Source organism: Manis javanica, chromosome 1 (assembly GCF_040802235.1).
Source record: "Manis javanica isolate MJ-LG chromosome 1, MJ_LKY, whole genome shotgun sequence".
Lineage (NCBI taxonomy): Eukaryota > Metazoa > Chordata > Mammalia > Pholidota > Manidae > Manis > Manis javanica.
In genome coordinates this window covers 219,771,058-219,797,765 of record NC_133156.1, presented here as the reverse complement: position 1 = coordinate 219,797,765, position 26,708 = coordinate 219,771,058, and the positions used below count along the sequence as shown (strand labels likewise).

Genomic DNA, 26,708 nt, shown 5'->3' with positions numbered 1-26,708 from the left:
CCCCCGTGTGGTGCTGCACTGCAGGAGGATAACTTGTCACATACCCTTTTTCTTTACTGCCATACAAGCTCTGTGAGCACCAGAAATTCCCAACTATGCATATTTGTAGATGATTAATAAATGTTTGGGGGATTAATAAACAAATGGTCCCAGCATAGGACTTTCTCAATTAAGGGATAAACAACTAAGAATAGCCTAGGTTTGTCGAGAAGGATGACCCACACCAGAATTTAAAAGGAGCCTTTTAACTCGCACTGCGGCACTCAGATACATCTCCGCTGGGTATGCGGTCCTTCCCGGTCATCCAGCCATGCTTTATACTGCAGCCAGTTCCCCAGCCCTTGAAGAAGGGATTAGTTAGGCTGGCTCACAGCTCCTCTGCACCCCGATTGCAGACTTTCATCCCCTTCCAACACCACTAAAGCTGTGCCATTCAGCTTTCAGATTGTTCCCCACACAGCAGGGCTCCTGGCAGGTTGGCAGCCAGGCCTTCTCAGTGAGGAGCTTCATCAATTAGCCCAGAAATCCTGTTCCCTTTCCACTGGATGCTTTCTTGTGGTTGGGCCAAGTCATGGCATTTCATCAGGATAATAAAATGGAGAAAGTCAAATTCTTAGAATGTGAACGTCTCTCACATAATAAAAGCTGGCTGGTAATTTACGGCTGTTCCACCCAAGGGTGACTGTGGGATCAATACACTCTCTAGTTGGACCTCCAGGGACTCAATTCAGCATATCATTAGTGGGCTGCATCAGCCAGCTCACCTCCCAGAAGGTGGCCAACACCGTCCAACTCATCCACAGACTCAAAACTGTCTGCATGTTCCCACCATTTTCTCACTTCCTCTGAGACGATTCTACCTGAGCCAGAATTTATGCAACTTGGCCATTTGGTGGTGCCTATGTCTTTTCAGACTTTATCCAAATGCTTCCCAATCACTGTGTGGGAAAAAGACATGCATTTTTCAACTCCATTCTTATATCTGAGATAGTAAATTCACAGTCTGAAAGCCTGTCCAGATTTACAAACCCTGAGCAATCACTATTCCTACTTAGCTCAGATGTCCCCAGCCTTCTAAAGTCCACTGATTCTCCTTACTGGGCAGAGTCCACACAGCCATGAGCAAGTTTTATGGGTCCCAGGCTCCATTTTAGCCAGAACAGCCTGTTTCCCAGTGAGCTTCTGCGGAGTCTGCACGTAGTGCTGCATGTGGCAGTCAGTCCTCCCCCCTCACGGGCCTAGCCTCAGGTAGGCCGGTGGTCTCTGCAGAGGAGGAAGTACAAAGTGCACACACTACCCAGAGCTTCTTACACAAGGCTCACCCTTGTACACAGTGGACACTTTTCTCATAAAGCCATAAAATATGTGTTTGTCAGTTACTTCATCAGGCATCGACCCTGTGTGCACCTCTGTGGAAGGTGTCAGGTGCTGTGAAAATACGGAGAGGATTCACTGACTCATCCTCAGAGAGTAGCAATCTTAGGGCAGATGTGACAGGAGCACAAATGACTAGGAATTGTGGTAAAACATCAGTCCTGTAATGGTGGTAAAAATAAAAGTCTGCAGACATTTAGAGGAGGAGAAGTTATTTCTAGGTTGATGGGATGAATTAATTTATGTGCTTTCTGGTTGAGCTGCTTGTACATGAGGTTTGTTGAAAGAGGGGTGTTGGGAAGCGTATTTGTTCTGAGTTCTTCTAAGAATAGAATTTTTCTCTAAATCCATGTTCCCTGTGCACCCTCTGTCCCTGGGGCCTGGAATCAAAGATAATGCCAGGGGCTTGGTGAGAGACAAAGAGAAGTGAACAACAGCCCTATCTGAGGGAGGCCCTCCCGGAGGCAATGCTGGCAGAAGCTGAGCCACAGTCTCTCTGGATCCTCCTAGCTAGAGAGACTCTCTCAGGACCCCTCAGGAAACTGATGAATCTGCGGGCTGAACTCCCAGGCAGTCTCAAATTGATACCGCAGATTGGCAAAACAGGTCCCTGTGCTATCAGGAGTGGTGACAGCTTTCAGATGGGGCATAAACCAATTGTTAAAGACCCCTCAGCATTATTCACCAGGGCGGCAGAATTAGTTTTGATATCCGGGAAAAACAGCCGTTTGGGTAATTACATTCTGCTTCTCTGTGTCTCTTCTAACGCATTAGCAGGAGATAATATTCCACATTCTAAGTCCAGAACCATCCCACAGAGCTGCTATTAAACAGCTGTCACCTTCCTCCCCATAACTGGATGTCTTTCTCGGCAGGAAGAATGACTCCCCGTGTGTGTGCGTGTGTCAGCTGCATCAATCCTGGCATGCAGGAAATGTACTGCCAGAGTGAGAGGCAATGTGCTGCAGTGGGAAAAACCCTGGATGTGTCAGGAGACCAGGTTCTGGATTTTGCTCAGCTGTGACTTGATGGGTGACCTTGGGTAGGTCACCTAATTACTCTGGTGCTTGAGTTTCCTGAGCTAGAACACGAGGAGGCTGGGATAGGAGAGTCCTGTGGGATCAGCACTTTGGGGTCACCGTGTGGGCCCTTTACCAGCATTGGTTCTCTATTGACTCTTGCTTTGGGCTCGAGACTCTCAAAACAGTTTGGCCACATGAACCTTGGATACTGTGGCCTGTCCAATGCCACCAGCCTTGGAGAGTAAAGGTGCGGAGGCATTGGGTCCAGTTTTTTGTTCATCATTGACCTAAGGTGTAAGAAGACTGGCTGCCTTTGAAAAAAATTATATTTGGCTCATCCCTTCCCTCACTTCATTGCTTTCCATGATCCATATCAGATCTCTGACCTCATCAAAGTAATGGGAAATTAGGGAGCAAAGGATGGAGAAAGGATGCAGTACCTCAGTGGTAAGACAGGAAGTGGGAAAGAGGCAGGAGGTGGAGCTGAGGATGCAAGGGGAGGGGAGGGCTCAGATGGGGATGGAGGGAGGCAGCAGAATTAGAAGAAAGTAGAAAGAAGGACAGACTTTGAGAAAGAATTACCGGGAGGAGGCCAAACATAGGAGAATGACAGAAGGTTATGGACATAAGTTTGAGAAATTAATTTGATCTCTTCCTCCTTTCTCTCTTCTTTCCTTCATTTCTCCCTTTTTCACTCACTCTCTCCCTCCCTCCTTCTCTCCTTTCCTCCTTCCTTCCATCCAATAAACAATCTGACTAGCAATCCACAGTCTGACACGCAATATTCTACAACAATACTCTAGGTGCTGAACATGAAAAAACACTGCCCTTGCCTACAAGGAGTCTGCGGGGCACCAGCAGGAGGCGGTGTGGAGCGATGCCCGGTGTGGGAAGGCTCTCATAGGCTGGGTGTGCGTACAGCGAGAGGAGTAGATCAGCTCTCCTGGGGGAGGCAGAGAGCGTCAGGGAGGCTTTGTGGACCTGGGCGGGTCTCGTGGGATGAGGAGAGTTTCTGTGCTGGCCTATGAGGCACCTGCCTCTCTAGCTCTGTTGGGTCATCCGCCTTCATGCAGGCCCCGAGTTGGTCACTCCCTCCTCCAGGTTTCCACTGTGCTGTGAAACGACTTTATTTGTGTTCACTTCACTGTGTTGTAATCACTCACTAGAATGAGCTCTTGATGGCCAGAAAACTTTCTTTAATTGTTTTTATATTTATATTGCTCAGGACTTAGCATGGTGCCAGCAAACAGCAGATGCAAAAAACCCGGAACCCAAAGCAAAAGAACCCATCGAATGAAAGTGTTAGGCGCATATAATTTTTCCTGTACTGGTTCCCATTTACTTGAGTTGCTGCAGCAATGAACTCCTCACCCAGTGTTGCTGTCATATCACCAACATTACAGGGAGAGATGTTTCTGAATGCTTTTACAACACCCATGCCTTCCCTTCCCTCTTTTTCCATTTCCTCTTCCTTCCCTTGTCTTTCTTTTGCACCTGCCTCTTCCCCTCTGCCAAGTAGCAGTGAGTGAGCCCCAATTTCCCTCTCACACTGGCTAGCTAGAACCTTTTTCTAAGTGTGGGGCTTTAGGGATCTCCGCAGAGCCAGGGGAATGCACTAACTTAATAAATCAGGGGCTCCTAGGAATGTCTCTTTCCAGGGAGCACAGACCCCACTTTGGTTTCCTTCTTCCTAGGGGGCCTTCATCCATCATGGTTGGGCTATGTCTTGGGAAACAGCATCTGCAGGGAACTGGAGGCATGGCCTTTTCCATTGAGTGATGCCATCTGAACTCACATTACTGAACCCCAAAGAGGTTGGCCTCTTGACTTGAAAGTGTAGGTGGAAGTCACGTGGTCTTATCTCTCACACCCTCAAGAAACCTTCACTTCTACCAGAACATGTCCCATAGGTCTGTGAATTCATTGGACGACTACCATCTCTGCATCTAAGGGGCAGTATTACACGGTTGGCTTGGCCTACTGCAGGGAAAATGGAAGTTCCTATGGCCAGGAACTGGTCCTGATCTACTTGATGATGTAATTGGGGCCTACTGCATAGGCTAATGCTTACACCTGTTGGAAGTGAGCCATTATTGTTGGTGTTACTATATAAAAACTATGCCTGGTACTCTGCCCGGAGGTGAAGGCTGAGAGAGACTTGATGCCTGCAGACCTGCTGAATGCAGACATGATTCTAGCACTCGACCTGCCATGGTGAGAATAAAGCTTCGTATAAACCCCTTTACCCCTAATGTTCCATTGTTGTTATTTGGGTTGGAAATCCCCTCCTGCCCAGAGCTGAATTTTAGCATAGTTGGCAGAATTTGCTGCAGACCAAAAACCAGAATAAGCTGCCCTAAGGGAGGGGTACTTTAGTGGGCTGTCCCCTATGAATGGGGAGACACCTAGATATCCCCCAATAGGTATATGGTCTGAGGTGGCTTGTTTCCTAGTAGAGTGGGCTCCTCCCTAGGACTAGGAGGAGGTAGAGGTGACACCTGAGACAGGAGAGGAGGCCTTCTGCAAAATAGTGAGGTCCTTGGGGAAGCAGAGTGCCTGCATGTCAGCAGTAACTGTGGGTTGGCTATTCATCACAGTGTTAAGAAGGTCCATAAAGGAGAAGAATGCACTCCTGTGAGGAGCATGAGAAGAGGTAAAAGTCATGAAGGAGGAAAAAAATTCATTGATAATTGAAATGGCATCACTGTGGGGCACTGTGGAGAAGGTAAACCATGTAATGGTTCCACGAGAAGAGGCAGCACAAGAATGCATGCTGTGAGGTGCTGTGAAGGAAGTAAAACATTTGAAGAATGAGATGGCATCACTGAGAGGTACTGTGTAAGAGGTAAAGGCCGTGAATGAGAAGAGCGCACCTCTGCAAGAAGCACAAGAAGGGGAAGCACAAGAATGTGAACTGTGCAGCACTGTGGAGGAGGTAAAAGATTCTTTGGAGAATGAGACAGTGCCACTGCAAGGCACTGTGGAAGCAAAGGCCATTAAGGAAAATGACGTACTTCTGTGAGAAGCACAAGAAGACACAGCAATGCGGGCTGCAGCCCATCAGTGGGGCCTGCCTTTAACCTTTGAAGAAGCCAGCAGAGACCAAAAGGAGTGAATTGTATGCTCTAAAAGGCTCCCACTGAGTCCCACAGCAACCTGAGAAGATAGCTAAGGCACCAGTATCTCCTTGTCAGGTTGCAGATAGACTATACTGGGCCTCTGCCCATGTCAGAAGTGTACCAATATGTCATGACTTGTGTGGACACAGCTAGTGGATTTATGATTGCTTTCCCTGCATGTTCTGCAGACCAGAGGATAACCAAAAGAGGACTTGAGCATATCTTTGCAGCCTATGGCTGACTGCAGGTAACTGAGAGTGATCAAGGCACCTGCTTCACTGGATGTGCACTATAAGAATGGGTGCAACAATTAGGGATAAAGTTTAAGTTTCAGGCATGAGAGAGAGGCACAATGGTTTGTTAAAATCTGGCCTGAAGTCAGACACCAATAGTCTACGGGGATGGTCAGTTCAATTATGGACAGTGTTATAGCATATGAATGGAGACCCTGGAAAGGGGCATTGAGCCCCATTGACATGCTAACACACACTGCTGCTTGTCCTATACAACTGCAAGTACAAACTAAGCAGAAATTGTTGAAGCTGGAGTTTGGCCACCAGAATAATATCTTTCTACCAGCACTGACTGCAATAAACCCTGAAGAGTCTGTTCAATGGCTGTGGCCTTGGACATTGACACATGACCAATAATGGCTGGCCCTCCTGGCACCTTGGAGACAAGGCCTGGAGGCTGGCTTCCTGTGTATTCCTTGAGTAATGGCAGAGTGGCCCTCAAAGACATGATAGCATACCCTAAACAGCTGGAAGGTAAGAGCATCTTACTGGGGAGTTTTGTCTTATTTTTATGGCTAATGCATGCACCTCCAGTAGCACTATACATAGACCCTTTGCTAACCCCCACAGGGAGAGGGGTAAAGGTATGGTATACTAGACCTGGACAGAACCCTCCACCCCCACTTCCTTGCCACAGTCCTACCACAGGACCACTCTCTTTTGTGCATTCTACCTGATGGACAAGATTTGCCTATGCTGATATCATTAAAACATGTGTCTTATCACCCTTAAAGTTAATCTCTTCTAATGTCTTTGTGGATTGGGAACACACTCTAGCAGAAACTGCTGGGTGTGCATGGAGCTCCCTACCAGTTCCTCTACTTGCCTCCCTTGGAAAGTGTAAGTCATGGACTCATCTGAGTAGAACTGGTCTGAATACAGCTGGAATGACCACTGATATCTTTAGGAATATTACAATTTTTGTTGTTATCCTCTGTTGCTGTTGTGGAATCTGATTACAATGCTCCAGCTTTCTTGCATAGGGAACATTGTGGAAGACTGAGGGTGTATAGATTGTGAGACAAGAATCCTGGAGGGGTGGAGTGTAGGGAAAATGAAAGTTCCTATAGCCAGGATCTTCACCTGATCCTTAACTACTTGATGATGTAATCGGCCTACTGCATAGGCTAATGCTTACACCCATTGGCAACAAGCCATTATTGTTGGTGTTACTGTATAGAGAGCTCTGGCTAGTGCTTTTCCCAGAGGCAGAGACAGAGATGGATTGCGGACTTGCTGGAGGCAGATGTGATTCTAGCACTTGACCTGCCACCATTGAGAATAAAGCTTGGTGTAACCCTTTTACCCCTAAGGTTCTGTTGTTATTTGGTCTCACTGAATCCAGAGTAAACTTGACTGGAGCTGGGAAGACCCCTGGCCCAGAGCTACACCTACATACAGGTTAGTCTGTTTTTCTGAGGGTATTATGTCTTTCTGAGGGAATTGCACACATGCCCAAGAACCTCAGTGATAGACATATTTTAAAAATCAAAATGAATAATTCTTCATCATTTCCACCTCAGAAAGTGGGATTCTTTGAATGCTGGCTGGTACAGTTTGAGTCAACAATTCAGACTCAGTTATCATTTCAGAAGTTATTAAGAAATGTATAGAGAAAACCAGATTGCTATCTTTGTGAAAAACATCAGAATATAATACTTTAACTAGAAACTGGGGTAACACTGGTGCAAACTGGCACCCCCTCACCTACGAGACCTTCTTCTTCCTTCTATTTTGGGAGTGAGATCATGAAACTCTCTAACGGTCTTGCTGAAATAAATCTAAGCCCTTAAAAATGCCACCCAACCTCACAGTCCCTCATTATTATGGGCTATAAACACAGATTCAAAATGGAAAAATCTAAATATTACTGAGTTAATGTTCTATGTTGAATTGGAGTCTTCCACAATTAGAGATTAATTAAAGGGAGGCTTTCTATCCAGATAGAGCTACCCTACCTCACGGCAGACACCTGGTGTTCTCAGACCTGGGAAGGAAATGCCCAGCTTGGGTAGTAGTAACACCGGGTATGGGTGGCAGGGTTTGGTTTTGGGTATGTCTCCTTGTTTACTCCTGAAAATGGACATGGAGCAGCATAAGGAGTGGAGGCAACTTCTCTCAGATGCAGGGCAGCAGCTGAACTGGGATAGGGCCAGCTAGCAGGATTGGCTTGCCGTGGGCTTTATGCTGCTGCTCACAAAAGCTGGAAGCCCCTGAAGAAATCCAGCTCTGACTGGAGAATTGGAGATCCTTCCAATTCTCTCTGAAGGACACACTGTCCTTGAGGAAAGAGCTAACTATCATTCCTTACATTTGCCTTGGTTTTCACTTTCAAGAAAACTGAAGCCCCATCCAGAGATCTCTGCCAAGCTCTTCCTTAGCGAAGTAGATGACGGAGATGTGGGGCTCAGGGAAGTGGTCAGGAGGCCTCCCGGGGGCTGGGCAAAGCTTCTGGGAGATCCAACAGGGAGCAGAGGGTAGGCATGTGTAATGGAGTAATCCTAATAGCTTGTTTGTCCTTATTAATTCACTCAGCGTTTTATCTTTCATCCATCCAGCACATCTTTATAGAGGACTTGCTATGCTTCAGGCCTCAGGCCATTGTGTGAGTCAGTAGGAACCATTGGCACGGGAGGGAGTAGGAAATTCAAAATTCTTGAGAAAGAAGGAAGAGAATCGAGTGTTTTGAAAATCTCCTATACCAATACATTACACAGGTTGTTTCACTGAGTCTAATCCCATTCCTATGAAGTTGGGATTATAATGATTTTCATTTTATGATGTGGAAAAAAACCAATGCTTAGAGAGGTTGAATTAAGTGAATGCTGTGTGTGGTTCCCCAATTTTTTCACTGCAGCACACTGTCCTTAGAGAGTTTACCATCTATATGAGCAGGAATGCATTCTCACGTGTGTTAGAGAATCAAGAGTTGGTAGGCTCTACCCAAAACATAGACTAGTACTAAAAGTGAAAACACTTTCTATGAGAACTCATGTGCAGCAGATGCCTTAAGATTGACTAGTTAGCACCAGATGAGTAGTTTAAATGATGATGCCATGGGAGGTGCTATGGACGCTGCTGGTGGATGGAATGAGAGTCGTGATGATCCTGGATGAATTGATAGGATTGGGACAGTAGAATGACCATCTCTGGCTTGTTCAGAGGACAGGTTGCTGATCTGGTGGGCTGGAGTGTGGGATGTAGTCAGAGGCCAAATGGAGAAGGACAGGCAGGTAGATTGGGGCCAGAGAAAGAAGGCTTCAAGGTCTTTGCATTTTACAGGTAATAGGGAACTTGAGCAGGAGAAAAAAATATAGAAGATTTTCAAAAATTGAGTCTGGCCATTACAGAACACAGAAAACAGGATTTTGCTTTAGATCATGATCTTTTGCCAGGAGAGAATATGGTGTAAACCTAACAGATTCACAAATGGTTCTGTGAGGCCCTGAGCCTGACTCAGGACTACAATTCACACCCAGATGCAGTAGGTATCTACTGGAACATCTTAGGACTTTGAAATACATAGAGTTCTTTGTCTCCCATCAAAATTGTTGCAGAAACTCTTTACATGATGGTCATTTATAAGAGGTACTGATAGCTTTCTATGGTGGTAGTTTAGCTAGAGGCACAGCTGGACAGATGGAGCTAGATAATGCAATAATATTTTCATGATTACAAAAATTATGATGAAAAATACGATAATAACTTGAAATGTCATCTCGGTTTTCTTTTTCCTGAGCTTTGTAGACCCTTTCCCTCACCCTTGTCCATTTAGAAAGTTGCTGTCACTTCCTAGGTACCACCTTAGATGGTGAGGGAAGATACACTTGAAAATGCAGATTTCAACAGTACGATCCAGACCTTTTGATAGCAAAACAGATTTTGGAGTAAAAAAAAAAAGATTCTTGAGTCTCTGGAACCAAGAGTTGGTAGGCCCCCAAACACTGGCCAGTAAGTAAAAACCACTGAGTGAAGCAAAATGTACAAGGGTGAGGAAGAGATCCCATGGACTGGGAACAAAGAGGAAGTTAGAAAAGGAAAGTAAGCGAATGGCTAGGACAACAAGGTCTGTGCATTTTCTACCTGGGACTGGCCTGGGAAGGAGATGAAGACCAGAAAGGCTGAGGGGACTTGCAAGTAAGAAGACATGTGTGCGCTGGGTCACTCTGGGCTCCTTCCACAGTCAGGAGAGTGGAAAGGGGCAGCTGGGGTATTGTGGGCAGAAAGGGCTTGGAACCCAGAGCAGCACAGGAGAGCAGGGAGAGTCCTGTGTCTTCCTGGGAAGGGCCTGGAGGTGGCTGAGAGGGTCTGGGAAGACCTGCAGAGGCTTGTGGATGGAGCTGTAGGGCCCCACGTGGACCAGATGACCTGTGGGCAAGGGCTCCTTCAGTCACATGCCTGGGGCTGGCCTGAGGATCACAGACCAAGAGGCGGTGAGTCTCTCGGGAGGCCAGAGTGGATGCCTCTTTTATTACCAGATGGCACAGAAGCCTTCCTACTTTTTCCTGCTCCCCAGAGGACTGGGAAGGAGAATGGAAAAGGGGAGAATTCTGAACCGTCAGATTATCCATCCAAAAGGGTTAAAAAGAAATTCCTCCTCAGAGCTGATTTTTAAGAGTTGGCTCGAGATTAAGATGTTTGCCAGCAATGGAAATCAGGAGTTTTCCTAAAAGCCAGGCCAAGTTTAATTTTTGATTTTTGCATACGGATTGTAAAATTTACATCCTTTATATGGTGTTTAATATTCTTTCCAATGGGCTGATTTTCTTACATCACAACTGGTCTAGTCTTTCTTCCCCTGGGCTAAGTGTGGACTGGTACCCTCTTTGAAAATACGGGGTCACCCACTGAATACTTTGTCAGGATGCCATATATCCCATGTATTTCGATTATGCCAATGACTGAGCATCTGGTCTGCGCTAGATGTTGAGGATACAGGGTGAGTCTCCCTGTGGAGTGGGGAACAGAAATACATGCAAGCCACGTTCTAGTCTTTTCAAGTAGCAAAGAGAGACTGAAGAAAAAATGGAATAGGAAGCAGAAAGTCATGACTTCTGCCTGGTAATTATAGAACGTTAGCTTTGTTGGGCCTCAGTCTGCTAGTCAGTAAAATTAGGGAGGAGGGAAGAAAAAAAAATTCCTTTAGGCTCTTTCCAGATGCTAAATTTTATGAAACTTGTGCTTTTCAGAAGTGAAGAATTGTACAGTTAACCAAAGCTCCAGAAGGTGAGGCAGTTGAAAGAATACAGTGCATACAAGTATATTTGTTGTTCAATTCTGTGTAAGATCTTCGGAGCAGAGGCAAAGTCCTACCTCAAGCAGATCACATGGGGGCGAGTACATCACTGACCCCAACCCGGGTAGCCCTGGCAGAGTTCCTAGGTGGTGTGTGCTGGAGGGAAATTACTATTATCATTACTCTTCTAAGGGAGAATCTGGAATTGAAGCTTATGCAAGTGGTTGTGTTTGTCTTTGTCTATTCTTACAAATGCCTACCTAAACAATAAAGTGAATATCTGAAATCATCTGGAATATTGATGTATTTGCCTTGTTCTCGCTGTTGATCTCAATTTTCCATTCTGCTTTGCATTTATAGACAGTTTCCCACACTACTCCCTCTTGACTCATTTGCTCATTCAACACGCCACAAAAATTCATGGAGCCCCCATTGTGTGCCAGGCTCTGAGCCAAGGCTAGGGGTGCAGAGATGAGGGGGAGGGCTCACAGTTTAGCAGAAAAATAACAGAAGCAAAAGGCAAATGGGCTGTGGTGCTTGCATGAGCCACCTGCATCATATGTAGCCTTGCTAGAGCTTTGCAGACAGAATGCTGGGCTACCCCTTATAGCACACTCAGTGGGGTTGTCTGGTGGCTGGAACCAAGGGCTGGGTTGGGGGTGCATTGAAGGAATTATACACCTGACAAAAGAACCTATCCACTGTTGGCTGTGTGATTCCTTTTCTCTTTTTTATGTCTGAGAAGCAACAACCAATGATGAGAGATGGTGGCACCTTATAGGTCAGTGGGCCTCTGATGAAGTTGTACCAGACAACAGAATAACATGGAAGTGCAAATATGATCTTAAAAAATGCCAAAGAGTCAGGGTCCTTTAATAAAGTCCCCAGCCTTGGTTCTGGAAACATGGATTTATGCTATGAGGTACAGTTACTAGGTGGTTGGGAAAATGGGGAGCCCAGTTTGTGCATCTAGACATATACCAGGTAGGAAAATTCTACCTTTTCTAATCAATGCACACTCAGAACCTCCAAGTTCTGGCACAGAGGAGAACTTCTTGGCAGGGGGAGTGGCTAGACTTCAGAGCCTTCTCCTCCCTCCTTCCCTCCCTCCCTCCCTTTTCACACCTCTCCTTCCTCCCTCTTTTCCTGAGATTTGTCATTTTCTGGAGATCTATGGGTCTATGGGTCTAAGGTCCATTCTCTAGGATCTATGGGTCACTACTGTCATCATCAATCTGGTCTGAGGAGTTTTAAAACCCTGGCCAAAGCCCAGACAAAACCCTTGGAGTATGACCAAGGTAAGCTGGAATGTTCAACCTGATTTTACTGAAGACTGGAAAGACAAAGGAGAAAATTCCCAGTGCACACCATGAGCTTAGACTGTGCTTCGCAGACCCCAGAAAAAAAGACTTTTCCCAAGACCTTCCTTCCTAGCTTCTAGTGCCTTCCTATTTATTGAGTGCAACCTCAGCTCCCATTACCCAAGAGTTCACTCCAGTTTAATTTCTTAAACCCCAGAGGCAAATGCTGGACCCTGTTATCTACCTATATCCTTGCCTTTGCCATGAGATGGATACCAGCAAAGATTTTAGTCTTAGGTGAGACCTCACTCTCAACTAAAGACTGTGGTCTTGCCCCTGAGGCCTTCTCTGGGATCACCATGTCCAACTGCCCCACAAGCCCTGTCTCTGTTCATGTGCATATATGTGCCTGTGTGCGTGTTTGGGTATGTGGGGCAAGGTCTCCTGATGAAAGAATGACAGGTACATGAGGGTGAAGGAATTAAAAAAGGGGTAGGGACAAAGGAGGAGGGGAGAAAATCTATACCTAGAATAAGAAAAAAAAAAAAAAGAGAGAGGAAACTGTGTGTGCACACTCCAGATCTGTCCCCCATGCAGCTGGCCTGACCACTTCAGCCGTTGGGCACGGGTACGGGGCTTCAGGCCTGCGCCTGGAGTAGAAGCACAGTGGGCTTCACAGGTCACTGAGGTGGTCACAGCAATCAGATGGCCAATTCCATGGCCCAATTTTATTGCCCTCACGAAAGAAGAGGAAGAAAGTTGAGAAGTGAGAATGAGTTAATAGATGAGCAAAAGACAAAGACGTCCAGAGTCTGGGGGAGACAGAGGGAAGAGAGGTTGGGGGGATGGGTATCTGTACATGAAGAAGTTCTCCATTAGATGTCAAAACGATGAGAAGGGAAGTGATCTGTCTGCCTTCATTGATTCTCACACAGAGGAAACCAACGACGTGCCTGAATCAAGGAGATGCTTTGGCATCACACCTAGCCATAGGTAAGGGGTGGAGAGAAAGGACTCGGGGCAAGGGCCACAGAAGGGGAGAATGACAGAGAATGAACAGGAGGACAGTCCTCTAATATTAGGCTATATACACACAGTGGACATATGAGAGAGACAGAGAGTGTATGAAATCTAGCAAGCAAGATTTTGTGTCTGTGCATTAATAAGAAAGAAAGATGATCAGTCCTGAAGTCCTGAGATGGTAAAATAAGAAGGAAAACAGACCATCTCCCTTTGCAATTTCCTGCTTTCAGTTCTAACCCGCATAATGTAGATCTGGGAATTTCTCACTCCACCTCTACATACTCATAAGCCCAAGTCCACAGAGAGAGGATTTGGAATACGCACCTCGACCTCTGGGAAGTGGAGTGCGGGGAGCTTGCTCCATTCCCAGCCCTCCCGGAGACCAAAGTGACCCTCTCCAGGGTCTGTTCTACTGCTGAACTCAGCTGTGACAGCTCGTTCACCTGCGTGCTGTGTGCTCCTGAACCATAAACCTAGATAAGCTGACTGCTGATCTTACACTTGGGCTGCCTGTCTCCATAGCATTTGGGGAGCTAATCAGAGCCAATGCTTTCATTATATTTATATTTCACAAATGATTGAAAGGATCAGCTTATAAAAGCAAAAGAAAGTTGAGGCATTCAACCTCTATGGGCCTTTTAAGACAACAGACTTATTATATCCATGTGAATTTCCAGGAATAAACTTCTAATTAAAGCTTATTGCCTCTCAGCTGCCATTGAATGGCAATGTGGTTCATCCTTCCTGTTCATTAGAGCAGAAGGGCATCCTAGTGGGGTTGTAGCCTCACGGACGCTGTGCCCACCTTCCGGCCCGCTCTCCCAGTGAGCTCAGGAGGGTCCCAGTGCTGCGCTGATGGCTCCGTCACCCCACTGCATGTGACTGGGGATCCAGACAGGATATTGCATCTGTGTTCTGCAGGAAATGATAAAATCCTGGTCTACCAGTTGCATGAATGATTAATGAAGGGTAATTAGTCAATGTTTGTTAAGCATTTTATAAACACAAAATGCTGGCTAAGAGCTAAATGAAGAAGCAAAAGCAACAAAGCCAATAGACTACATCCAAATGCTGCTCATAGAATCCCAGAATGTTGGAATTGGGGGAAGGAGGGATCACAGAAACCATTTGCCCTTGGTTTGTAAACTGTGCATTTCTGAGCCTTCTGGGCAACTACTGAGCAACTGTCGCAGAGTGTTTCCTCGCAAAGCCAATCACAACGAGAAAGGCAAACTAAAGTTCCACAAAAAACACGCTCGCAGCATAACTTGAAGGCAGAGAATGCCAAAAACTTCAAAATAACCATGAATAAAAAGAAGAAAGACATCACGTCCCAAGAGGGCACACTCTTTTACTCCCAGTGCCCCTCTGCTAGCAGATGGCTCCCTCAGCCCTCACCCACGGTCCTCCATTCTGGAGGACTTTGTCATTGGGTTCCCATGGCCACTGGTGGGAGGACCTCTGTACAGAGGCCTGGGCAGAGTGGAAGTACAGTGTCTCCCAGCTCTTCAGACAGAGGTTCAGTATCCCTCCCTGTCCCCCACCTCAAACAAAACAATACAAAACCAACTCTGAGAGCAAGCTGTCCTGGGGCGAGTTAAAAAAGCTTTAGGCCAATGCACAGGGGACTTTTAAATCTAGTATTTGGTTAGCCTGGCCTGGAACTGGTACCTAAATTTTAGGAACTGAGCCCTTCTCTGCCTGATTCGGTAAGTTAGGGCCCCAGTGCTGGTGTCACTGTGGGATTCTGCCTGCCTCCATCCACCTGTGGCTTGTAACTGAGAGGATACCCAGCCTTCGGCTGCAGCTTTCCAGCAGGCCACCCCAGGCCTGCCAGCACCTCTTCTCTTACCCATGGTAAGGGTGCTGCTTCACCAACACCCCCGTTGATGTGCCCATAATGGCACAGGAGGGTAAAGTCACCCCCTCGGAATCTGGGGAATCACTATGAGCAGGAAGGATCTTTAAAGCCCACGTTTTATCTTAAAATGTATGTGCAGTTTTTATTGGTGCCCAATATAGTCAGCTAGTTTTGATATAAAAATGTCCCTCCACTCCAGTCTTTTGGTAAAGCACTACCACATACCCTCAGCGTTGAGTGTGAGAAGCACCAGCCCCACTTGGCCCCAAGCCTTCGGTACTGGCTCTGCTCCTCCCAGTTTTCCCTCAGCCAGATGCCTTTAGGGCTCCCCTGTGTGGAGGAGGCTCTGGGGGTAGTGCGGGGAGCCTGATCTCAAGCCTGTGGGCTGGGCACTGAGGAGAGAGCCAGCCCCTCCTCCTCCCTTAGGCCTGACCAGTCCCCTCACGGTTAATCAGAAGTCATTAAGCCATTGGATCAACACCACCATGACACACGCTTTGGACTCAGGGAGGGGTGGGACTTACTCTCCTTGATTTTGTTGGGTAAGAAGACGGACAAGAGGAGTTGGGGACGGGAAAGACAAGGTTCAAGGAAAAACCACTCAGTTAGGGGGTCCTACATGAAGACAACAAAGGTTTTACTGGGAGATAACTTCCTTGCCTATTGGGACCAGGCCAAACCAGTCCCAACCAGGTCCGAACACAGGTGCAATGGAACAAAGCTAAGAACCACCCAAACCACCCCCATCATAATTTAATTAAAATAAAATAGCAGTTTTGCCCTCCACCCCCACCCTGTGGGTTTTCTTTGTGCATTTAGGGAAAGATAGGCACACAACAGGAATGGGTGTATAACTAGAACTGCCAATCAAATGACCTTACTCTGTCAATCAAAGAAGCGCCTCCCTAAATAGACCCTCTCCTTAAAGTTCTGGGCCTTTGTCTACCTTGACTCTGGCTGCTCCAACCTTGGACTGTTTTCAAATAAAACTTTTGCTCTGCTTTGCTGTTTCCATGGGGACAAGAACCAAGGAGAATAAACTCCACCCACAGCATACTTGGTGCCATGACTCAGATCACTACTCCCACCCTGAAGGTGTGCTAAATAAAAGCCTCCTGAGGCCTTAACTCTCTATCAGGATTCTTGACTAACTTCTTTCCTTTAAGAAGACAAGAACCGAGGAATTCCACAACCCACCGCCTGGTAACAATTTCCCACTGGTTTCCAAGCTCTGTCTCATAGGGCGCACACACTACCATGTTTAGTCCTGGGGTAGGTACCACTGTTTTCATTTCACACATGGATACCTAGTACTGAGCGATGTAACGGACGTGTAGCACCAAACAACTAAGTATTCAAATCCATGTTTTCTTACCCAAATCCTATCCTCTTTCCACTGTTCATGATGCAGTGTCCCTTGCTTTTCTTTCTATGGCATCCTTTTCCTATTTCACTTATGGCTTCTATCCAAGAATGAAAGAAACAGAGGAGGTGAGGTTGGAATGTATGAGTTCTGTCATCAGCTGTTTCAGGAAGATGGAGAGGGTGTGGGAGAGGTGGTGGATTAAAACCAATGTCTAAACTGACATTTCTCTTATCATCTCTGGAATTAATTTATCTGGGTCCACCTCATTCGCGCTCAGCCACAGATTTTAAGGAATGGCTACAGAAGGGACTTAGAGCCCTGGAGAGGGAACACAGCTTCGCCAAGCTCTTCATCCATCACCAGCTGGAGAGTCAGTCTAATTAATAACTGGGGCTTAATCCTCCACATTCAAAGAGACTCCCATTACCCAAAACAATAATTTTTTTAATTACCCAGCCAGAGTGGCAATTGCATATTGAATACTAAGGATGATTTAAAACTAATAAATACTTCTGGAAATTCCTTAAATAGTTTAATGAATTAAAAGTTATGAAATATTTATAAGCAGTAACACCACCATTTAGTACCATTAATAAAATAAATATATTAGTCAGAGAATGAAATTCATTACTATTTTACTGCTAGACATTGATGTCAATGACTGAATATTGCTCCAATTACTTGTAAAATAGACCAATTATTTTAGTGTGATTAATCTTTTCAATTATTTCTTTTATGTAGTTGTAATTTGGAAGTAATTTTCTTCTGGAGTACAATGACCTCAGCACACCGGTTCCTTATTTATTTACATTTAAAAACCTTTTGTGTTTGCCCCCATTTCCTGGTGATTTCCAACAGTCAAATATTTAAAATAGTCGCCCAGGCGATCATTATTGTTCCTAAGCACTTTGCAGGGCATTCTTAATTGGCTTTAGTAGTGATTATGATTCCAAAGTAAGGAAGTCCCTACCAACAGCGGCTACAGTCAGTAGGGAAGGGAGGGGCCCGCAAAATTCTTTCCTGATTCTACAGCTGCCTGTTGTAGACTCGGTGCTCAGTTGCCGTGCGACAAGCCGGTCAAAGGGCTTTTCAGCTGTTCCCTGGCTCCGACCATCCCCACAGGACTCAAGAGCCTTTCTCCTTTGTGTGGCACAATGGGTTCTCTGTACCTTGTTAAAAAAATGACTATCAGACATAAAAGCATGGATTGTGGGGGGAAGAGAAGCAGCTGCCTTTGAAATCAGAAGGTACATCTAGACTGTCAGAGCTTCTGCTGGAAATGGGGTCACCTTTCCTGTGGCCCAGTGGTTCAGACAAGGCACAGATGGGAAGCAAAAGATGGGTGTGCACCTGTAAACATATCCTCGGGTAGCTGTGCAGAATTCTTCAGCCTGGGTTCCAGAATGAGGACAGTTAGCGCCATCAGGGGATTTGGGGGTGTGAAGGGGATGGTATTTATTATGTCAACCACTGTGCTAGGGCCTCTACACACAATATTAAACTCTAATTTCCCAAGAAACCTGTAATTATGTATTATTAGCCACAATTACTGATGGGAAAACCCAAATTCATAGATTTTTAGAAACTCTTCTGACCTCGAAGGGTGGTAAGTGATGGAGCTGGGATTCCATACTCATTCTGTCTGATTCCAAAGCCTGTAATCTCTCTCCTACATTGCAACAAGAACACCTTCACTCAGTGCTCACCATGAGAAAAGCAACTGTTGGTTGCTAATTGGGATAAGAGATGAAAAAAAAAAAAAGACAGCCTTGATTCAAGGAGCTTAGCATCTATTGAAAGAGACACAAAATAACTCCAGAAAGAAGTAGACTGTTCTAAAATGGAAATATGTAGAAACAATTCTGAGCTGAGACTTCGTAGAGAAGATAGTATTTAAGCTAACATTTGAAAAAAGTGTACATCTTCAAAACACAGATAATGGAAATGGGTTGCAGAGAGCGCTTTTCCAGGGGCATAGCTACATAAAAGCTTGAGGCAGGGAAGTGTTTGGGGAAATGTGTGTACATCTCAGTGGCTAGAGGAAATCATAATTTTAGTGTTTATCTTTTAAACAGCACAGTGAACAGATAAATTATGGGCAGAAAGTCTTAGAAATGGGAGTTAGGAAGGGAAGTGTTTTATGAATGGGACTCACCTTCTCCTGGAGGACACAATGAGGCAGAAGTGAGGACCTCAGGGTCTGGCTACATTTCTCCTTGGCTTTTGCATCCAAGCAATAGATCCCACCAACACATCATTGATTCAGACCCTTGAAGTGATTGGCCACCTGGATGCCCTGTAACTTGGCCTTTGGTTGTCATAAACATCACAAAGTTCTGCAGGAGGCATCAGAAGATCCAATTTGTTTCCATGAATAGTTTCTCCAGGAGAAATGGAGCAGTGGTGAGGGAGCAGCTTCTTGCCTAAAGGCTTCAGTGTAAGTGAAGCCCAGAAAGGTCAAGCAGCTTAGGACATCACCTACAGCCATCTTCTCATTTGACCTTTACAAGTAAGGTCAATTTTGGGATAAGCATGGACATATTGTTATTCCTATTTTAAATTAAAAAACAATCAATGGGCCAATTTGGGGGGAGACTTTTAATGTCCCTTCGGATCGGAAGAGTTGGTTAGTTTATAGCAAAGAAGAAATGGAGAGGGCACTTCCATCCCCTGATTGCTAGTACAGTTCTCATTCCATGGTCTTTCTGAGAAAGGCACATTGGAACTAGTTTGGAGGAAGATGTCTCTACAAATGGAGTACCGAGTCAACCCTTCTGGTGCAAATTGAAGGTAAGTCAGAGATGCTCTTTGGGGAGCAGTTTTTATTCACAGTAGAATGGAGATCTTAAAGCCACCACACCAACTTGGTCCTAAGACAGAAACAATTTATATCAGTGTCCTAGGCATCCGGTTTAGTGCTCGCTCAGGAAATGTCTGTGGAGTGTATGAGTGAGTGCACGGATGTTTAGATGGATGAGCATGTTACATAGAGAGTTTCCTGCTGGCAGCCCCAAGACAGAATGTCACAGTAATCTCCATTTGATGAGCACAGACTGGGGATCATGCTGGGCACTGCTTGCTGTTGGATTAGAAAATGCCCAGTTTGGGCCAGGCTGCCAGAGCTCATGAGGTTATTCCTCCTTTTACCCAGCTGGATTCTGGAGCCGGCCCCTGAGGCTGAGTGGTTCCACATGGCAGGCCAGAGATGAGACTCTGTTCGATTTCTCTCATTTCCTCATGACCCCTCTTAGCCTAAGGAGGACACCTCCCACTGCCCATCACTGCCTTGGTGGAGCAGGGGAGAGGGGACAAGGCTGGGAGACACTACACATTTTTTATTGGAAACCTTCCTACTAGCTCCACACCCAGCATCTCAAAGCCAGAAACCACTGGGGCAAGAACTTGCCTTGCGAAAATAGCTTATATTCAAAGTATGGTAGCCTTGTGCTTGGTCTTAACCACTAAAGGGAGGTATGGTTAATGCAACAATTTTTGACTATCACATTTTAGGTAAGTACAGAATCAGAGGATCAAAAAGCTGGAGTTAATAGGAGAGTTGAAAATCAGACTGTCCAGTAGTTCTTGAGCTGTATCTTATGAAACTGGGGGAAAGTAGCAGAGATTAGAGCAGGTGGGTTCTGGGAACCCCCACCCTCACATCCCCAAGGCAGGTCTGCTTGTGTAATTTTATATTCTGGACTTCTAATAAGACTTTGTTTGAATGAAGGGTTCAGCTTTTAAGAAATGTTTGAAGACCATCGATCTAGTTCAACTGCCCTCATTTTAGGCCCAGAGAGGTTAAGATATCTGTGCATCCCCAACTGTTTTGGGATGTGTGTTCTAAGGTATCCATGGTGGTGGGACTGCATTTGACACCTTAGAATCCTCCTCTTCCAGAACTACAGAAGTTAGTGAAATAACCCCTCATGTACACTATGAGGATTGTGGCACCCTGACTGCTGAATGGATCCGAGAAGGTAATGTGAATGAAAGTGTCTCACTAGGGTGACAGAACAAGATACTTGTTGAGAAATCCACCAGTGAGCTGACTGTGGGTGGCTCTGATCTGGGAACCTTAGGTGTGATTATTGTAAGTTCATGAAAGGTAAAGGAAGCAATGGTAATGAAGTATGTGGCAGCATGTGCTTAGGCTCACACAAGAGCCGTTGGCAGTTCCAACATTTTCATGGATGGGGGTCCACTGTTAACAAGTGGGTGGTGGGACACCTAAGCTACTTTTGAGAAACCTGGGCAGGGAGAGGAAAATTTTTAACTGGTTTCTCAGGAACACTGAGAACCTGACAACTGTAGGGTGGAGGTAAAAATCACATTGGACTGGTCAATCATTTATCGTGTCAGAGTTCAAGGCAGATCTTTGGGGGCTTGTTCAGTTTCCATGTGGTGAATGAGGCAGATTAGATGCTTTCTGGGGTTCTTTTCAGTGGGGAGCTTCCACAGAAAGCAGCAACCTGTATGGATGCTGGAGCAGATGACTTCCATTCAGTATCAGCTGTGAGGCTCTGGGTAAATGACTTAGGTCTCTGTGCCTCGGTCTCCCCATCCATACAATGGGAGCGCTGATAATACACACCCACCTTATAGCATTGCTGTAAGGATTAAATGAGTTCCCATATGCAACATGCTTAGAAAAGGGCCTGGAGCACAGAAGCTGCTAGATGGACATTTGCAATGGTATATATTTTTATGAGCTGCTCAGAGGCACACTGATTTTTTTTTTTCAAATCCTTTCAAGATGCCAGTCATCCCATTCTGATGTGTGTTCTTCTGTGGGCCCCTTTGAACACGAGGAGTCCCAATGAGTGTCTTGCACAACCCTATTGCTCTGGGCTGTCTGCTGAAGAATGGTTTCTGTGGATGGGTGAAGGGTTCCCTGGAAGCCCAGGCCGAGCGTGTCTGGTGGCCGGTATCCCTCTCGTCAGTGCTGCATATACAAACTGCTATTTTAAGATCAGGGAAAGACCTTTTCCAAGCAATTTTCACTCACTGCTACTTTCTTCTGGAAGTAGTATGGCAATAGCCCAAAGCTATGAAAGCAGGAACAGCATTTACCAATTGATTGATTAACCAACACTCACTCAGCAAGTATATTTATGTGGTATTTCCTATGTGTTTAGCATTATGTTAACTGCCCCCTGGAGAAATAAAAGGAATATAAGACAAGATCTCGAACCTCAAGTTAAGGTCCCCAAATGACTATTTGGGAAATAATTATAAAACAGCTACCAAATTTAGATGCAGAGAGCAAAGTCTTCGGAGAAGAATTTCTGTAGTTACAAATGACGTTCTGGAAGGCTTGGGCCCCCAGACGGATTAAACAATGAGTCTGCATTCAAGATAGAAGGCCTGGGACCAGGTAGGCCATTCCTGGTGTGGTGCACAGAAAACCAGTGTGACTAGAGGGCAGGAGGTGCGGGAGAGTAGAGGAGAGGGCATAGTGCTGGACAGGCATAGAGGGGCCGGACTGTAGAGAACCCTGGAAATCAGGCAGAGATGCTGGGGCTTTGCAGGCAGGACTGAGCAGTGGTGAGAGCACCGAGGCTGGAGTGAGGGGGGTCCTGATGCCATTGTCAGCTTTCCCACCAACCAGCAGGGTGATTCCTAGACCGTCACTTTCCTGGCTCCCATATTTCTGATATGGGAGGCAAGAAGAAGTGGATGAAGTCTCATGAAAGTGCCATAAGGAAAGGGGCTTTTAGGGAGGTTTGCTTGGCAATGTTTGTGGTATGGGTAATAGTATCAGGGAGACCAGCTGGCTACTGCAACAATCCAAGTATTTATATACAAAGGCCTGGGTAAGGCTTGTTACTGAGGAAATGAAGTCAGAAGGGTAAACTCGAGCTGTGGCAATGGTAGCATCTAGACAACAACAGACAGGATGCAAGGCAGCCACAAGTCCAGACTACAGGGCTCAGAGGTTTGGATGTAGGGATAAGAGTAAGAGTCAAAGAAAAGTTGAAGATTTTTGGTGATAAATAAAACCACAGCCTCTACACATTCCAAAGAAGTGGTAGAATGCAGTGAACAGAAACCCTGGCTCAGTGGTCAGACTGACTTGGGATTGCATTTGACTGTATTTTTCTCTAACTGAATGACCTTGGCAAGTTGTGCAACTTCTGTGAGTTTTAGCTTCCTCTTCTGTAAAATGAGGATAACAGTACCTGCTTTATAGCATCACTGTAAAGCTCACGTGGGATAACACACGTAAAAGGGCCAGTGCGTTGCCTCTGCATGTGGTAAGTGCTCTGTCAATACCAGCTTCTGTTGCTTCTTATCTGAGCACCTGGTAAACGTTGCACATCGTGATAGGTGTCAGGGTTCAGAGAGGAAAGAGGCGTGGCCTCTGCCCTGATGACACCTACAGATAAATATCATCTGCTCTGTGGGAAGAATTGTCCCAGCATCCCCTGTAAGGCTTCTCCAGATTATCTAAAGTGGTGTCTCTCTTCATGTGAGCCAAAGAAGGGTTGTAGAGTTCTACAGATATGTTTTCCCTCATGCTGTCTGTGCCTCATCATGAGAGGACCAAGTTACTATCAGAAAAAAACCAGGCATCTTTCAGACCTATCTATAACCCTGGCTAATATGTCACTAGCCCTGCTCACCCCCCTCAGAAATACCATCTCTCTCCCCTTACCCCCCACCCCTCCATGACCTAACCAAAGCAATGACCTCAGAAAACATTTGTCTACATCAAAAAATGGGCCTTGAGTATGCCTCCAAAATAACTCCTGCCCTTTAAATATGTGAGTGTAGTTTTAAGAATGCTTCCTATGTTTGCAACTTGTCCACACCAACTGATGTACGTCTGAATTTGTTCTGCTTGCAGGCAGGAGCATAGGAAGTTCTGAGGAAACAGGATCACTTTGCTCTTCCCTCTGCTCTCCACAGCCACACTGATCCCTTCACAGCCTGTGGTGGCCACAGGAGTTGAAGCCGGAGAAGTTGTGCAGAGAACACCTGCTTCCCTGTGGCCCTGGAGCCTCTGCAGGAAGGTAGCTGGGCCGTGAGAACCTGCCCGGTCTCTTGGCCAGTCTACCTTCCTTAGGGAATTAGAGGCAGACTTCGTTTCTCCCTCTAAGATAGTGTCCTGCCAGAAGAAACACTTTCTGAATCATTTAAGTTGCAGAGGTCTCACTCTAGGTTTCATAAGGGTAGAGGAGCAGGCAAGAAACAAGTCTTTAACTGCAACAGCTTCACTGCAAATGTAACATAAGCTACAGAGGGAGGATTCTGTAGGAGAAAGGGAGTTCTAGGGGTAAGGACCTCAACGGGTTGAGATCCTTAATTCAAAGGTACATAGAATTTTTTCAGGAATATTTGTGCTGGGCCTGATACCTGGAGTTTGACAGTCTCCTATGCCTATCTCCTAACGTTGCTCAAATGAGGTTAGGCCAATTCTGGGAACTGATACCTTCTCCCTGTCACATTCCTATTAACTGGCTCCATTTCAACAGATGGTCTTTTTTGGATGGTGCACATACCTTTGACATCAGTGAGGATTGATGATGTCCAGAAACATTCGCAAATCCCCAAGTTCACGAGTGTGGAAACATTTGCACAAGCTTCTGGCTTCCTCCCAAACCACATGTTTCCTGTACATTGCCTCCCATCACAGGTTAACCACCTTTTCAACTTGAACCGAAGTTCAATCTACCACATTACAGTGATTTTTCCTTTTCCCACACATAAACCATTTTTGATGAAAGAGAAAAAAACACCTTGTGAAAGTTCTTGCAAAAGCACTCTTGAATGAAGAGCCACAGCAGCGTAAGGAGCTGGTGGTCCGTAGGCCCCCTGCTAAAGGAGTCCCTGTGCTTTACCAGGGGCTCAAGGTTCAAGGCTAGTTCTCTACGGGCAGCAGAAAGCTGCATGTTATGGGCCTTGATGGATGTTCATGAATAGTCTAAACTGAGAATTTAGGTCTGGGAGTGGTACAGGGTTCCCTCCTGTCACAATTCATGCTTGGGCCTCTCAGACCACAGGCTCTGTGGCACAGGTGACAGCTGCTTCCAGGTGAACCCCTGGGCAGAGGTGATCACAGCAGAAGAATGGGAATAATGAAATCAACTTCTTCCTCAGGGTCTGTGTAATTCAAGCCCATCTCCTATACCCTCTACATGTGTGAAATAACAAAGGATGCTTATTGTTATGATTATAGGTCTTCTCAAGAATCTAGGAAAGATTGATCTCATATATCTAGTGATGATCCATTTCATCCTGCTTAACAATCAGACTTGAGGCAATGTCAATGAAAGATATATGTATATACAATGCAATCTTGAAAACAGGACTAGAGGGTCAAAACTGTAGAGGGAAGGGGAAATAAGCTTATCAGAAAACTACACAGACATGATTACTAACAAGGAGTATTGCACTTTTTTCAGTTTTCTGGCAATAAAGACAAAAAGAAAAAATCAACAAATTATTCTTCAGGAAACAGATGTCTTCTTTTGGTAATAAATCTTGAAATAAATTCACAATGTGGGACTTATTCAAAAGGAATTCAGTGACACAGTGGACTAACAGTTTTTATAAAATAAGTGAAAAATTTAACATATAGCCAATTCCCATGTTTTGTCCCTTAATAACAGCTTAAATCAAATCATTAAAAATACTTAGCTGTAAATTTTGTCTCAGGGAAAAAAAGGTAAACTAGTAATCATTTTACTGTGAGGAATGGGTAGAGATATAGATGGAACAAAAATGGCAAAATGTTCATTCTTGAAACCGGGTTGAGGGTATATGGGGGTTCATTGCAGTATTATGTTTGTTTGTATACATATGAAATTCTCCACAGTAAAAAAAACAAAACAAAAACATAGCTGAAAGTATTTGGCACCCAGGGAAGTGTCATCTAACCAAGACCATATTCTACTTGATGAAGTTTTAAGTTAAGCAGATATAAATTATACTCAGTCTTTGCAAGTTGATCAGTTGGATGATGGATCATTTGGTAATATTCACTGCAGGCTTTTCCATATAAGTGTGCACATTCCCAGCTAATTGTGGCAGCAGATTATTGACACCCTTAAAACAACCAGCTACTAAGGAGGGGAGGGGAAATCCAGCTTCAAATACCTTCACTGCAGTTCTTCAGAGCAAAGAAGTCTACTGCAGACAAGCTTCGGTTTCCACTTGAGATGTATTCCAGGGCCACTCGGAACGGATTCTCTGGGCGTCCAATTCTTCCCTGAAGCACTGTCCAACTAGTTGCATTGGAAAGCAGAGAGGAAAAGAATTGAAAAGCAGTGATGAGAAGCAGACCTAACCTCCAGAAGGGTCCTGCCCATGCAGTGGCCTAGAGATCACTTTCTCATGGGCACAAGGAGATGGAGCCCTAAGTGGCTCTGAGGATGGGAACTCTGACAATAACCACAAACATTTGTTTCCTTCTTGTCCAGCTAATGCAGAGACCAATTTCTTAAACCCACTATATCCCCTGGTATTTCTTCTGTCATCTTTATAGGCAATTGCAGACCTTTGGACTATTTCAGTAGCTAGTCTTACGGGAAAAGTATACATATATTTGATAAAGCCTGCCAGTAGAGTGAAGGATAGTCTTCAAAACATTTATCAGCGTGTTCATATTTATCTCTGGAAGGAATGCTTGGTTTTTGGAATTGTATCCGATCCCAAAGTCTCAGAACCCTCAGCTTTGCTATGTAGTTTCTTAAGGGAAACTAGCAGGGGCTATTTATTTACTGCAGGAAAATTAAAGTGCACTGAAGCATGTATATTGGGGTAAAAGGCACCTAAGATTGACGTGGACTCTGCAAAAAGGTGAAAACAGAAGAAGATGGAAACAGGTCAAATGGTGAGCTCTGCATCCATCTGTGATCAAGGACACTGACACTGTTGGAGAACAGAGAATAAGCCAAATGAACATTTTTACACCTCACTTAGGCTATTAACCTCTTGGAGTGGCCTCTTGTCACTGATTGGACCAAATTTACTTTCCAACATTGATTCAGGTACATATACATATAACAGTTACTTTGACAATTTTGTGTGGAGAATGGAAATTGCCTGGACTATTTCATATTTTCTTTTCTTTTAAAGAAAAATGATTTTATTGAGGTATAACTGACATAC

General features: G+C 45.2%; 1 protein-coding gene across 1 annotated transcript in view; it reads right to left on the bottom strand.

The window, feature by feature from the left end:
* ALK (ALK receptor tyrosine kinase) overlaps positions 1-26,708 on the bottom strand; it is a 650,534-nt gene that overhangs the window by 146,205 nt on the left and 477,621 nt on the right. The window contains exon 5 of the mRNA XM_073214828.1: positions 25,695-25,822. Within this exon, the coding sequence (XP_073070929.1) occupies positions 25,695-25,822 (128 nt within the window). The remainder of the gene's footprint in view (positions 1-25,694; positions 25,823-26,708) is intronic.